This window comes from Heterocephalus glaber, unplaced genomic scaffold (genome assembly GCF_053883595.1).
Source record: "Heterocephalus glaber isolate CG9 unplaced genomic scaffold, H.glaber_assembly_v1.0 deba00001428, whole genome shotgun sequence".
Taxonomy (NCBI): Eukaryota; Metazoa; Chordata; class Mammalia; order Rodentia; family Bathyergidae; genus Heterocephalus; species Heterocephalus glaber.
The window spans coordinates 36,814,232-36,829,670 of NW_028258293.1; the positions used below are offsets into that span (position 1 = coordinate 36,814,232).

The 15,439-nt window shown below is 42.6% G+C and overlaps 1 protein-coding gene across 1 annotated transcript; it reads right to left on the reverse strand.

The window, feature by feature from the left end:
• Positions 1 to 3,375: 3,375 nt before the first annotated feature.
• LOC147828080 (lysine-specific demethylase 4D-like) lies at positions 3,376 to 5,533 on the reverse strand. Its single transcript, XM_087212018.1, is given in 1 exon segment — positions 3,376 to 5,533. A coding segment is annotated over 1 exon segment (987 nt). The 5' UTR covers positions 5,477 to 5,533; the 3' UTR covers positions 3,376 to 4,489.
• Positions 5,534 to 15,439: the final 9,906 nt, after the last annotated feature.

The window sequence follows — 15,439 nt, forward strand, 5'->3', positions numbered from 1 at the left end:
AAGAGAGATGTGAAAGATCTGTATTTACTGGAGAAATATGAGATACTATTTCTCACTGATTTGCATTGGGAAAAAAAGTGAAAAAGCTGGACAAGATCAAAATGAAGAAACCAAAACTTTCCTACAGTGCTAATGGAGTTTGGACCCCAATCTAGCTGTCACTAGAAAAGTTGAAATAAACATAACGCAACCCAACAATTTTATTTCTATGTACAAAGATGCTTAGTGAGGTAGTGTTTGATGTTATAAAAATGTGGAATGATCTACTTTTTGATACAGATCTAGCAAACTCTGTCCAGTCACTTTGATCTATATATAGCAACATGCTTATATCTTGTAACTTTTATTTTTCCACTCATCTGTTCAGAGACATGCATTCCTCAGTTTTTTATTATTGTGAATGAGTAAATACCTAGGATTAGCATTGCTTTGGAAAAATGTTTCATTGTTTTAAGACACTGAAAAACAGTTTTGCAAAGGTGTTCATGATTTTACATTCCCACAAGCACTCTGTGTGAATGTCAAATGCTGTCACCATGCTATAGTTCCTCTCAGAGCCAGAATACATGTTTGCAGTAAAGCAAGGGTTATGCTGGAGGGGAATATATATCATGCTATTGTAGGAAGCTAAGTTAGCTGGAAATTAATATATAGTCAGAGAGAGACTGGGCCCTCAAAGAAGTCAGTGAAAAATAGAGATATGAAAATTGTGGCTGGAGGTGGATCTGAAGAAGGCCAGGCCTCAAAATAAAGATACAATGGCCAAGCCTACATGCCTCCCTAAGGGATAAGCAGTAATTTGGAATTATTCTGTAATTAGCACCACCTGGTCCAGTGAGTGCAAATAGGCATCAGTCGCCCAGGTGGGTGACCACAGCATCTGGACCCATCCCTTCTCAAAAATGCCTTCGTTCTTTCCATGTACCCTTCCTACATGACTTGTTTCCCTATTGGGTCAATATTAGTTAAGCAGCTTTCTTTGTAATCCTATTGGTTGATTATAATTTGATCCACATTGTACTCACATTGTGACTTTGCTGTATAAATTACCCTTGACAAAGGGCCTTGGTGGCAATGCACTTGGGACTCCTCCTGTCTCTCAGGAGCTCTCTCTCTCAATAAACCTTTCCTATTCTTGACCTCCCTTGTTCCTTGGAATTCAGTCTTTAATTTCAGAGGACACAAACCGAGCACATCTGACATCTAGCATGTCGGGAGTTATATTTCTCCTATATCAATGCCAAGAACAAGACAATCGTTTCTTGTTCTGGTAATTTCTGATGTTCAAGGAGACATGTTTTCACCATGGGTTACAGAATCAATAATTCCATAAGCCTGATGCTGAGTTTATCATCTGGACATTTCCATCTCCCCACATCCCCGAAGAGTCATGCAAAGGATTATGATGTCAGCAGTGTAACCTATCTTCATTTTCTCAAGGAAAGGATGCTCCACCACACCATGGGGACTTAGAGTAGTGCTGCAGTATGGGTTCCCAAGGAGCAGACTATAAGTGTTCAGCACTCAGGATGTTTATTTTTTAAGTGCGTTTAGGATCCGAATCTGAGAAAGGAAGGGGAAGGTAGCAGGTTTCAGCGAAGGGGAAAATTTGGCCAGGGATTTAGCTCACTGGTTCTGCCGCCTGCCTCGCAAGGCAAGGTCCCGAGTTTGATCCCTGGTACCAAAAAAAGGAAAAAAGCAAAGGGGAAAATTTAACTGGATTCAGTCTCAAAGATGGTTCCAGCCAATACAGCAGGGAGACCTAGTGTGGAAGTGGCTCTTCAGAGTTGTCCCAAGTTGAGCAGAGATGGCCCAACTTTTATGGCCTAGCATTAAGCAGTCACTGGACATGGCCCAAACTGGGAAGAAGCATATCTTTGGGTGAGGTACTGAAGGCATCTTACAGCTTAAGGCTGTCCTCTTCCTGCGTGCCAAAGGCAGTAAGACTTTAACTAATGGCCAAAAGGTCTCAAGGTCTCAGTCATTTATCATACAAGCAGTTTATTCCTTGCTCATGCAAGATCTACTGTGGGTCCAGCAGCTCTGTAGGGCTGATCTCTCCCAAGTGAATTCAATGTGGTTCTATCTTGTGGTTCCACCATTTCCATATTAACTTAATCTTCCTATCAGCGAGGCATCTCACTCCCGTCCTTCTCTGCCTGCAGTCCCTGAGCTCAGTCTCATAGCTTCTTTTTCTACAGAATAAGCTTCCATGTCCACTAGGAAAGACAGGGGTGCTCAGCTAGCATAAAGATGAAGAGGATATTGGTACTCCTTATTCAGAAATTTAAAGAGACACTCACATATATACATATATGTATATGTTATTTCACTCCTGCTTTCAGTTTTGCCTGGTGCTTCACATTTCAGAGCCTCATTGAAATTCTGTCAGTGGGAGAAAGGTAGGGTGGTTTGTAGTGGGGGTACCTTGCTTTTCAGAAATGTCTTTCTGTATACAAACTATCATTTCTCAAAATATATTCTTAATTTCCCCATTTTGTTTATTTTCAACATTAAATGTTTTGTCTAAATAACTCAGTCTCATTAGTTTTATATAGATGGTCCAGGCAATTCTCCTGTCTCCCCATTTTCCATACAATTTAGCAAATATTTAAATATGCACATCACATGATGTCTGCTACTATTCTAAACTTCCCATGGCTTTGCCTTTTGAGGTGATGGCAACAAGTAGTTAACATGAGATACCAGGCCCACATGCTCTCCCTTCCTCCCTACTTCCTCTCTATGCCCCAGACACAAATAAGCTCTCTTGCTGTTTGGAAAATCAGAATCGCCAAGCTCCATGTTAGGAGTTCTGTTAGATCATTTCAAGTGCAAAACACCGTTTGGAACCTTTCATTTGTGTCAAGTGGTCCTCAAAAAGGTATCCTGCTCTGTGAAACCTTCCCTGACCAGGCACACAGGCCAGCACCTTCCCATTTTGCACCATTGTCCAATCTTACTTTAGTTCCTTCACAGCACACTTTACTAATTGAAACTGTCTTGTTCATTAATTTGTAGGCATGCGGATTGTGCTGAATAAATGAATGTAAAATGTATCTATGGTTTTCAAAAGTCTCAGGTGATGACACTTCTTTTCTATACTTGCTTTTTTCTCCCAACAACTTAGTTCCTACTGCCCATCCTTAGATCCTCCATGTCACCCTCAAAGCAAAACTGTAAAAATCAAATACCCCAAGCCAGCGATATAGCCAGAACCCAATTTGCATCCCCAAACTTATTATTCACTCTTGCAAACAATGTAACCAGCCCATAAAAATAAATTTAAGTGTTTTTGAAACAATTAAGAAAATTCATGAAAGAATAACCTCTGTCCCTGCCTCACTATTTGAAACTGTAATATTAGAAACAGTCAAATTTTAACATTTAAATTTATTTATCTATGAACAAATACTTGATAACAACACATTTTAAATACATCAGTAACTTACAAAGGTCAAACCTTTCTGTGACTCTGTTAAACTAATCGGTCAAAAGTACCTCAGTTTGCAAGAAATAGGGAAGAGTGAGGGAGAAAATGGAAGGAAAGTAAAGGAGAACCAAAGCCCTGAAAGTACAGCACCCTCCACAGTTGGTCCAGAGGATGGGAGACCCCCAAAGTTCAGGTTCCCGGCAATCTTAGTGGAACCTAGTTCTGAGACATAGTGTCCAGTGGATAAAACTTCAGCTAAGATGCAGAAGTTACCAAAGTTGAAAAGTATCCCAAGGTCTAGGAGGAAGGACAAATATGGCGAATTTAATAATTACCACTGGACTGAGCAACATCTGGAGGCATCACAGTTCACTTATGCATGATCAGTGTCCTACAAAGTGGCTCAAAGTTCAGTGAGTTACCTATGACAGATCTCAGCAAGCCTCCAGACAGCAGAGTAGTGGCCTATGAAGGCAGCCCCTGAGTTTAGGGATCAGAGGTTAAGCTACATTCAGAAGCTGTAGCAAGATATTGAAGTCCAGGGCTTTTAGGTACAGGGTTGACCATCAAAGCTCCATGCACACGTTGGAACTGAAGCTCTGAATCCAGAGCTCTGTGCTCCGTGACCACCAACCTGCACTTCTTGACTGGACCCTGGTGGATCGGCTCTTGAACCCTTAGTTGACGGGAAGGATGGCCAGCTGACAGGTGGGTATCTGGGACAGATGGACGCTGGGAGGCCAGTGGGCCTCGGCTGAGCTCTTGGGAGCTGTAGGCTGTGGCCCTGGACCTGGCAGCAGCATCTCCGGCAGGTGGTCGCCCAGATGCACAAGGACAATGACCATGATGCACATTCCTGCTGCAGCAGGTCTCACTGCAGGAAGCCACAGGCAGAGGGGGTTGCAGAGCCTGTCTAAGCCTGAAGTGCCTCAGGCCCAGTGAAGCTCTCCTGGCTGCACTGACATCCTTCCAGGAGATCAGGTCCTGCTTCTGGGGAGGTATGAGTTTCCTGTGGTCCACTACCACCCGGTCTTGACCCTGTTTCCACAGCTCATATCACTCAGGTTGAAGGATGCGCACAAAAGCATCCATGGAAAAGCTGACCCTCACCTCCCCACAGCTGCACTGAGATGCCACTTTACCATAATCGATCCACCGAGGGGTGGCAAAATTGATGGCCTCTGCACAGTTGAAGCCATGGTTGAAGCCAGCGTGATGGCCATAGGGAAACATCACCATGAACTCCCCAGCCTCCTGAGTCACACAGCTGAAGGGGATCCCATTGTCCCTGAGCACTGTGGGTGAGATGAGAGCCACCTTGTGCCTCAGGAAAGCCCCACAGCCCCTGGAGCTGCCTGGGAAAAGCTCCCTGGCTAGGAGCTCCAAGCGCTGGCCATGCTCTGGGGGCACCACATACCAAGTTTTGGGCTCCCCAAAGTGCAGGTAGTTGATGCTGTAGAGGTCCATGTCCTCCGTGTGCCACACGAACGTGGTCTTCCACATGCCAAAGTACAGGTAGGGTGTGTTGACTCCCTCGATGACAACTCCAGATTCCTGCTCCAACAGATCCAGAATGGTTTCCAGGCGCCCAAGGTTCTACTGCTTTGTGTTTTCATCAAACAAGGAGCCGCTGATGTCAGCACCATAAATGGGGCAACCATAGAGGCGATCCTTCCAGTATTTTCTCTCCAAATCTTTAAAACTCTGGTGTGGAGGAGTCTGGTACTTTTCACTGTTGGCCAGGTGGCGGTACTCGCCCACCGTCATGGCTTTCTTCCGTTTATGGTATTGAGTAAACACACCTGTCCCCCCAGGGACCACCTGCTGCAGAGGAGTGGCTATCATGAGGTCACTGATGTTGTCATAGGACTCTCTGGCTCTCCATCCCTTGGGAGGAATGACTGTGGCTAAGCCAGCTCTGTGTGCACCCTGGGATTCCATGGAAGCAATGTATTTGTTGAAATCTGCAAACTCCTCCGTGGTTGGCCTGAAGGTCATGACTGTGGACCCTGCATTCAGGGAACCAGAATGCTCAGGCTTCATCCCTGCAGTGTAAGCACCACCCAGATCAACGTTTTTGGGGTGATTTCTGCAATAAATGCTTTTTTCCCCCTTTGTTTTCTTCTTTTCGCTGCCAGAACTTGGCTTGCCCTGTAGCTCCGTGAAGTTCTCACTAAAGGTTTCACTCTCTTGCATGCTTTTTCTGATGCTGAAGCTTATGTGAGCCAGCAGCTCCTGGTTTTTCCATAGCAGAAGTCTTGTCAAGAAGAACTAACCTCTAAACCTAAAGAAAATACAGGGTAACTTAAAATACATGCAAAACAAAAGAACTACCGTATTAATACTATACCAATCAATATTGAAGTTGCTTTATGTCCGATTTTAATGTCAAATGGTGACCAGGAAATAGAAAATCTATCTGAACTAAAGTAGAAATAAAATAAGCAAGTCTTAAAAGAAGTGTTTAACCACTCAAGTCTTGAAGCTAGATGAATTAATATGAAAGGAAAATTGAGGAATTGAAAAGCTGTCTTGATGGTCCCTGTGGGGATTTTGCAGGGATTAAGGTGGGAGAAAGGATAGTTTCAGGCCATAGTGGACAACACAGGAAGAACCCAGGTTTGAAATTAAATAACAAGTGCAATGATGTATGTCTGTCACACCAGCAATCTAGAGCATGAGGTAGGAGGATCAAAGATTTAATCCCAGCCTGAATAATTTATGTACTTAGCAAAACCCTGTCTCAAGGTTTAAAAATCTAACACTCAGTAGGAATGATGAGCAAATAACACCAACACAAAACCTGATTAAAGACTATTAGAAGAGAAAAAACATGAAGTATGAAGAAAAAAATGTAGAAAAAACAAGTTACAGTGGTGATAGAAGTAGGGGAAATAGCTAAAAATTTACTAGAGACTTTTTACTGTTCTTACTGTGTTATTTATTTTTTATGTATAATTAAGTCTTTTGTTTTTTTTCTTTGACAGAGTCTTGCTCTGTGGTTAGGATGGCCATGAACTCACAGAATCCCTCCTGCCTCAACCTCTGAAGTGCTGGGATTACAGAAGTGTGAAGTGTGCCACTATGCCAGACTTGTGGAATTGATTCTTTGTAACAATTTAGTGGTAGTAATTTTTTCAAAAGTATAAATATTCCAACCTGGTCCAACAGAACAGCGAAGGGTTCTACTTTCCAGCAACAAAATCCTGGTCCCTCTGAAGACACTCCCGCACACTCAGAAAAGGTTTCCCTTGGCAGGGAGTATCCTGGCTTTATACCCAGACAACATTCTGATTTAATCAGTGTCCACAGAACATAATCATGGGGATTAATTCCTGGTTTCTCTTCCCACTTAATCTCTCACTTTATTTATTTATTTATTTATTGGTACTGGGGATTGAACTCAGGTCCTTGGGCTTTCAAGGCAGGTGGCGGCACCATTGAGTTAAATCCCTGGCCCCATGCCTCTCACTTTCTTAACGTCAATTAAACTGAACTAAGGAGTTGAAAATCAAGGGGTGAGAAAAGACAAGATAGGCAAATATTAAACAAAGGAAGCCAAAGTAGCAATTCATAAGTAATGAATATGTTATAGAACCTCAGGGACATTCTGTAGTTATTGAAAAGAAAAACTTCCTAGGAATATATGACAAGGATCAGCTTTGTACACTTAGCCACACAGCAGTGAAGATAGAAAACAAACACTAAGCCGGGCACGGTGGCACATTCCTGTATTTCCAGCTACTTGGGAGGTGGAGTGTCTTAGTTACTTCTCTCCTTGCTAAGACAACATAGGAGGAAAGGCTGAGTGTCATAGTCACTTTTCTCACTGCTGAGATAAAAAGTAGGAAAAGATTACTTTGACTCACGGTTTGCAGAGGTTTCAGTTCATAGCTGGCTGGCTCCAAGGCAGGATAGCATAGCAGAACAGCATCACAGAGGAGAAACAGTTCAAGTAGAAGGCAGCAAGGCAGCAAGGCAGCAAGGCAGCAAAGCAGCAAAGTAGCAAAGGCGCAGCAGCAAGCAACAATAGCAGCCCTCTTTCTGTCTCTTATATTCTGTCCAGGCTACCTATCCTTAGGGTGGGTAGCACTCACACCCAGGGTGGGGCACCCTTAATCCTGTCATCCCACCACTAATCCATCCCAATATCACATCCTTAATCCCAGCATCACACACTTCATACACTTCCAAAAAAGCCCCTTAGGGTTGGGAATTTAGATCAGTGGCACTGACACCATGCCTGCCCAGCAAGCGCAAGGTCATGAGTTCAATCCCTGGTACTGGGGGGAAGAAAAGCCCCACTATGACCCCATGAGGAGATACAAGCCATAACACTGAGGCATACCTATCACAAATTCCAGGCCAGGGACAACTTAAGGAAACTACTTCTTAAAAAAGGGAGGGGGAGGTGGCATCTGGCATGTAGCTCATTGGTAGAGCACTTGTCTAACATGTGTGAGGCCTGCATGCATGTGCGCGCGCACACACACACACACACACACACACACACACAAAAGAGAAAGAAAGCCAAGTTTAAGAGTTATAGACTAAATGTATGATGCTAGGAGCTTTTGGCTTTTTAACACCATTTTTTCAGAAACCAATATAACATAAAAGAAAATTAATAATGCTATAGAAGTTTGAACAATATAGTTAACAACCTGATATAACCTGCAATAACCACAAAGCAAATGAAAAATGCTTCTCAATACAAACAAAGCACATAAGCTTACCGATACAAGACTACACAACAAATACTAATTAAAATTCCATAGAATCAGTAAACTGACCACAATCTGAACCAGAATGAAGTAAAATTGGAAACTAACAATAAAACACAATCTAACAATATTTACTTGAAAATTAACATCCATATTCTACTGATTTTTAGGCTCAACTCAAGTAGTTGGTGAAAACAAACCAAAACCATAGAAAATGAACTAATGGAAAAGAAAATGTTATATAAAAGTGATAGGATGATAAACAAAAGAGAAAAACACATACCATGTTAAAAATAATAAAACTGAAATCCAATTATTTTAAAGAAAAAGTACTAGCAGTATTTATTTTAATAAATTTCCTGAATTTGGCAGGAAACAGAATAAGCCTGGAGCAGCTTGTAGTGCTGAAAATATGGGTACAGTAAGTAGAAACAAACAAAAATACCGATTGGATTTAACTGAACCAACAGAAGCAGTTCCTAACAATCAACTAATGAAGAAGCTGAGTAAAAGTATAAGGAAATTAAGGCCTTTTTTTATACTTATGTTGGTCATTGCTGGAACAAATCACCTGACATACACAATTTAGAGAAGGAAAGATTTGTTTTGACTCACACTGTCACACAGTTGGTGGCTTGGAATAGAAACATCATGGTGGAAGGGTACTTCTTAGGAAAGCCGCTCAACTCTTGGTGGCCAGGAAGCATACAAGAAGGAAAGAGCCAGAGAGGAAAGGTCCCCAAACTTCACCTCCAAGACCCACCCTGATACAGCCACAAGTTGTGCTTTGCTAACCTCTCTTAAACCTATTCAATTGACAAGATTAGCCATCAGAGTACTTCAAAGTACATATGAAATAAATATCTATGAGGTCTTTCCATGGAAATAAATGGCTGAATAAAGTAAACTTGGAGAGAAAAGACAACATTTTCTGGTGGAATTCTAAATAAATGAATTGAAATTTGGCTCACTATTGAAACCACTGTATAATTTTACATAGTTTCATAGTTGTCTATTCTAATGTATTTTGTGTGTTTTCTTTCACATTGATACTGTTCCATGAGGAACTGATTCATTGACAGGGGGAATTATTAGAGTTAGACATTCAAACAAAGCTCTGCAGCTGGGCGTGGGGGTGCACGCCTGTAATCCCAGCACTTGGGAGATTGAGACAGGAGATCTCCACTAGTTCGAGGCCAGCTAGGACTACAGAGTGAGTTCAAGGCCAGCCTAAACTACAGGGTGAGACTCTGTCTCAAAAAAGGGGGGTGGGGTGGGTGGGAATTTAGCTCAGTGGCACCATGCCTACCTGGCAAGCCAAGGTCCTGAGTTCGATCCCAGTGCTGGAAAAAAAAAAAAAAGTCTGTCTAAAATGATTCCTGGTTAAGAAGGAGGAGGAGGGGAACAGGGAGGAGGAGGAAGAGGAGGACAGGGAAAGGGAGGAGGAGGGGGATGGGGAGGAGGAGGAAAAAGAGGAGAAATAAAAGAAAGAACAAAGGTAGGTGATTTTGATATAGGACTAGGGCAGTAGTGGGGCAAAGCTGGCCAGAAAATGAGCAGGACCTGTCAATTACAAGGGGAACGCCAGGGCCCCGTATGTAGAACTTCTCCCGAGCTCCCAGGAGATGTGGACTGCATGAAAGAAGACAGGCCATCACAGAAGCCCGCTATCCTGAGTTCCCACATAGCCCGTGCCTCGTTTCTCAGACGCAGCCTGTACTTTTATTTTCGCTTTTACCCTCGTTTTTCTCTCTGGCCCAAGTTTGCTCTGCAGAGCTGGTTTCTCCCATACCAATTCACTCTGTACTTTTCAAATAAACTGTTGCATCATTTTTGGCTTGTCTCATCCAATTCTTTGTTTGATGCAAGAAGGACCTGAAATACTTTTTTTTTTGGTACCGGGGATCGAACTCGGGACCTTGCTCCTGCAAGGCAGGCAGTGGAGCCACTGAGCTAAATCCTCGGCCCAGGACTTGAAACACTTGATTGGCGAGCCATTTCAAAAAGAACTACCCAATAACAATTTCTCTTGATATCAAACATGATATTTGAGCTGAAATGGATAGATAGAAGATAGATAGATGATAGATAGATAGATAGATAGATAGATAGATAGATAGATAGATAGATAGATAGATAGAAGCCAGTGTCTTGGTCCATTTTATGTTGCCACAGCATATTCCTTGGGCTTGGTCCTTTATAAAAAAGAGATTTATTTAGTTCTCAGATCTGGAGGTTCAAGAGCACGGGGTCTGGCTCTAGTAAGGGCCTCCTGGCAGATGACATCTCAATGGAGCTGCATATTCCAGAGGAAGAGAGCATATGACAAGACACGAAGTAGAAACCAGGCAGGAGCCACTTTGGATCTTTTCATAACAACCTACTTGGCTGTGCAATAATTCACTCCTACCAGGCATGACCCACTCCCATGAAACAGCAATAATCTCTTCATGAGAGCAGGCTCCATGACCTCATTATCTTCCCTTGGACCCCCACCTCCTGATGTCAAGGTTCCTAATTATCTTTCCCTAGTTGGGACTTCGTCCCACACCTCCACATCGCCAGTAGGGAGAAGCTTCCAGCACACAAACCTTTTCGGGGACAAATCATACCAGCTGGACACAGGCACAAGTATTTGAGGGAACCTGTGTGTAACGAAGGCTGCAAACACATGCGGTGGGGGACGGACTTGCCCGGAAGTGATGTTGGTGCTGGTATGGGCAGATTTGTTTTTGTGTTTTACGTTTGGAAAAAATAAGGCCAATAGTCTATCTCACATTACTCACATAAATAAATACTGTAAAAAGGACAACTTTAAGACTAGTAGGGGACATACTAAAGAATGTTTTTAAACTCTGCGTGGAAAAATGTTTTCAGGAATTAAGAGCCTCCAGGTACAGGGGCCCACTTGATATGAGTCCCAGAGGCTGGAACCTCCACTGCGCCTTTGTTCCCCTGGCGGTGACTCAGCAAGCAGTTGAAGGGACCTGGGACCTGGCCCGCGGCCAGTGTATACAGCCCCAGCCTGGCGACCCCTACCCCTGCAGCCCCAAGTGGGAGATCAGTTTACCACCCTGCCCCGCCCACCAGCTCCCCGCCCCCGCCCACTAGCACCCAGCCGAGCCCTAGTCAAGCAGCGCTCCGTCCTGAGTGGCCCTAGTTCTCTCGCGCGGCAGCACCAGCAGGAGGAGCGACCGCAGGAGCAGCTTCTATCAAGGACTTCTACGCCAAGCAGGAGCAGATCTGTGCCCACCAGGGCTTTAAAGCGCCGCGGCGTGCCACTGGCTCCGGGAAGAGGGGAGGACACGGTGCAAGAGGCAGTCGGTGCCCAAATGGGTGGGTTATCTTGGAGGAGGAGTGGCGGCCGGCGGTGCTGCACCAAGAGACCTTGAGGAGGTGGCTGGGTCAGAGGAAGATTAGGCAGACCGGTGGGCAGGTTTGAGCAGAGGCAGGACTTAAAGAACAGAACAGGTTTATGTACCTACAGTCGCCAAATATTCTAAGATTGGGAAGTTTCTTTTGACGTAAGAGGGAAGCGAGCAATCAAAGTTCTCCTGAGTATCTGGAAAGACTAATGCTGGGTTGTTCCCCACCCAGTGGAAATTCCACAGTCACCCTTTCAAAGGTCACACTGTGTTGGTACGATTAGTGCACAGACCTCGGGCTTGCCCACTAGGTTGAGAATTGGGAGGACCCGGGGTTCGATGAGCCTCCTCCAGGACCAGGCTTCTTCACTTCCCTTAGCGAACAGCTGGAGAAGAGTTGCGACATGTTTGAACTTGCCCTGGGGGATTTCAAATAGTTTGCGTGTATTTCAGATGCTTTTCCAATATCCATTCCAAAATAAAAATGAGTGTAAAAATATTCTAAAGCCAAAGCCATGTGGAAATTTTTTATACTCCTTCATTGTGCCCCACCCCCCCTACGCTTCCCTGCACCCGGTGTGGTTAGTTATCTTTTTCACATCATTTTTTAGAAAATTTTTATTTTATTGGTACAATTTAGGTATACAATATAATGACATTCATCATCGGAAATTTGCACCTTTACATAATCTCTCTTGGTTCTTCTTTTTCCCCCTTCCCCTGCCCTCCCTTCAACCCCTCCATCCCTCCCGATTTGCAAAGACTTTGTTTCCAGTTTTTCAGTTTCTCATATTAATTCCATTGCCTTCTTTCCTTTCCCCTACCCCTCCCACTTCCCCTTCCCCTTTGCCCCTTTTCTTCCTATTTCACATTATCTATCATACCTTTTAGTCCTTATTTACACTTTCAGTTTCTCACACTAGAGAAACTATTTGATATTTACACATGTGTGTCCTGTTTATTTCACTTAAGAGTATTGCCTCAATGTACATCCATTTAGCTCTAAAGGTCTCTAATTTCTCGTTTTTTGTGCCTGAGTAGTACTCCATTTTATAAAAAAAAACCCCAAAACCCAAAAAAACAAAAACCCACATTTTCTTTATCCAGTCTCCAGTTGATAGGCATTTGGGCTGCTTCCAAGGTTTAACTATCACAAATTGTGCTGCTATGAATATGGGTGCACATATATCACTGTGATATGATTCTTTTAATTCTTTGGGGAAGATACCCAGCAGGGGAATAGCTGGGTCAAATGGGACTTCCAGTCCTAGTTCTTTGAGGTATCTCCATACTGATTTCCACAGTGGTTGCACCAGTCTACACTTCCAGCAGGAGTGGAGCAGGGTTGCTCTTTGCCCACAGCCCCACCAGCTCTTGTTATTGGTTGATTTCACGATAGCAGCCATTCTTTCTGGGGTGAAGTGGAATCTCATCATTGTGTTCATTTGCATCTCTCAAATGACTAGTGATGTTGACCATTTTTTCATATGTTTATTTGCTATTTCTACTTCTTTGTAGAATAAGTAGAAATGTCTGTTCATTTCAGATGCCCATTTTTGGATTGCATTTTTAAATTCGGAGGTCTGATTTTTTTAAGTGCTTTATAGATTCTAGATAGTAGACCTTTGAGGAACAGCAGGTGAAGCTTTTTTCCCACATTGTGGATTGTCTCTTCACACTGTTGGTGGTTTCTCTTGCTGTGCAGAAGCTTTTTAATGAGAAGAGATCCCACTTCTTGATTGTTTGTGCTAGTTCACAGGCAACTGAGGTTTTATTCATAAAATCTTTTTCTACACCAGTGTCTTCAAGAGTTCTACCTAACCTCTGTTCCAGCCGGTTCAGCGTTTCTATTTTAATATTTAGATCCTTAATCCATTTCAATTTTAGTTTACTGCATGGTGAGAAATATAGATCTAGTTTTAATCTTCGGCAAGTTGAAACCCAATTTCTCCAGCACCATTTATTAAAGAGGCTATCTTTCCTCCAGTGAGGGTGTTTGGCTCCTTTATCAAAGATGAGATGACTGAATGTGTCTGGAGTTGTTTCTGCATCTTCTAATCTGTTCCACTGGTCCTCAGGTCTGTTTCTTTGTCAGTGCCATGCTGTTTTTAATCACAGTAGCTTTGTAGTATAGTTTCAACTTTGGGATTGTGATACCTCCTGCCATGTCTCTGTTACCTAGAATTGCTTTTGCTATTCTGGGTCTCTTCTTGTTCCAAATGAATTTTTGGATTGTTTTCTCAAGGTCTGTGAAGTATGCATCTGGGATTTCAATTGGGATTGCATTGAATCCATATAGCAGTTTTGGAAGTATGGCCATTTTCACTATATTGATCCTTCTTACCTAGGAGCAGGGGATGCCTTTCCATTTTCTGATATCATCTTCAATCTCTCTTTTCAGAGTGCTATAGTTTTCAGAGAAGAGGTCTTTGATTTCTTTTGTTAGGTTGATTTCTACGTATTTCAGTTTTTTGGATGCTATTGTGAAAGGAATTGTTTGCCCTATTTCTCTCTCAGTGAGTCTATTGTTCATGTAGAGGAAAGCTATTGATTTTTCACACCATTTTTTTTTTTAAGTTTTTGTCCATTTGACATCAGTCTGTGGTTTATTTTCTCAGATTAAATACTTGTGGGAATATATTTCAACCTAAATTCTTTTTTCATTCACAGCATTAATATATTTACCAAATATTTCAGTGGTTGGAATTAATGAAAAATATTCTTGGTGTTAAAGAAATACATCCATCCCAAAACTTGTACAAATCACAATCTTAAATCATCAGGTGCAGATTTGGACTTTTTTGGTATATCTCAATAAGTTTTGACCAAGAACAACAATTTGTTCTTTTAGGAAATTTTACCAACATGTTTTTCTGAATTTTCACAATTGGTATTATTTCATTATCAACCTGATATGGCTATTGCTCTTAAAACTCAGTAGTAGTCACACAGGAGGTGAGCCGCTCCCAGCACCCAGGAGGAGGCTTCCAGGCCGCTGTGCCACCCCCGTCAGTGCACAGAAGGTGAGCCACGTGGGTGCCAGCAACAACCCCCCCCCCCCCGTCAAAATGAGAAGACACGTAATCAAGTCTCAAAACCAGACTTCCAGATCACCTAAAGCAACCCCAAAGGGAAAGGAGATGGAACACTCTGATACTCAACCACCTGGCCTCCCTGAACTGGCAACAAAAGAAGATCTGGAAAAAAATGAAATCAGAAATAATTTCTCAGATAACAGCAGAGATTGTGCCCATAGTGCAAGACATGATTAATAAATCTAGAGAAGACTCAGATTAAAAAATAGAGGAACATGAGGAACATGATAGGAAACAAATGGAATCCATAAAACAGATAAAAATAGATTTCCAGGAGATTAAAAACTCCACTGAAAGCTTATGCAGCAGAATGAGCCAATGTGAGGGCAGAATTTCAGACACAGAGGATCAGATTGCAATTAGGGATGAGGAAAAGAAAAATTGCTTTAAAATAGTAAGGGAACAAAAGAAATCAATCCAGCAGCTGCTAGATGATGCAAAGAAGAATAACATAAGACTGATCGGAGTCAGTGAAGAAACAGGAGAGAGTGCAGATGACATAAAAAAACTTCACAGAAGTGATAGCAAAAAACTTCCCAAGGAGAGGAAAATAACTTGACATACAGACCAGTGAGGCACATAGGACTCCAACTAGCCTTGATCAAAAAAAAAAAAATCCACACATGGGCATATAATAGTTAAGATTCCAGAAACCCAACAGAAGAACAAAATTCTACAAGCAGTTAGAGAAAAGAAACAAATCACATACAAAGGAAAGCCCATCAGAATCACAGCAGACTTCTCAATGCAAACCCTCAAGGCAAGAAGATCTTGGAGTGACGTATTTCAAGCCCTAAAGGAAAACAGCCTCCAACCCAGATT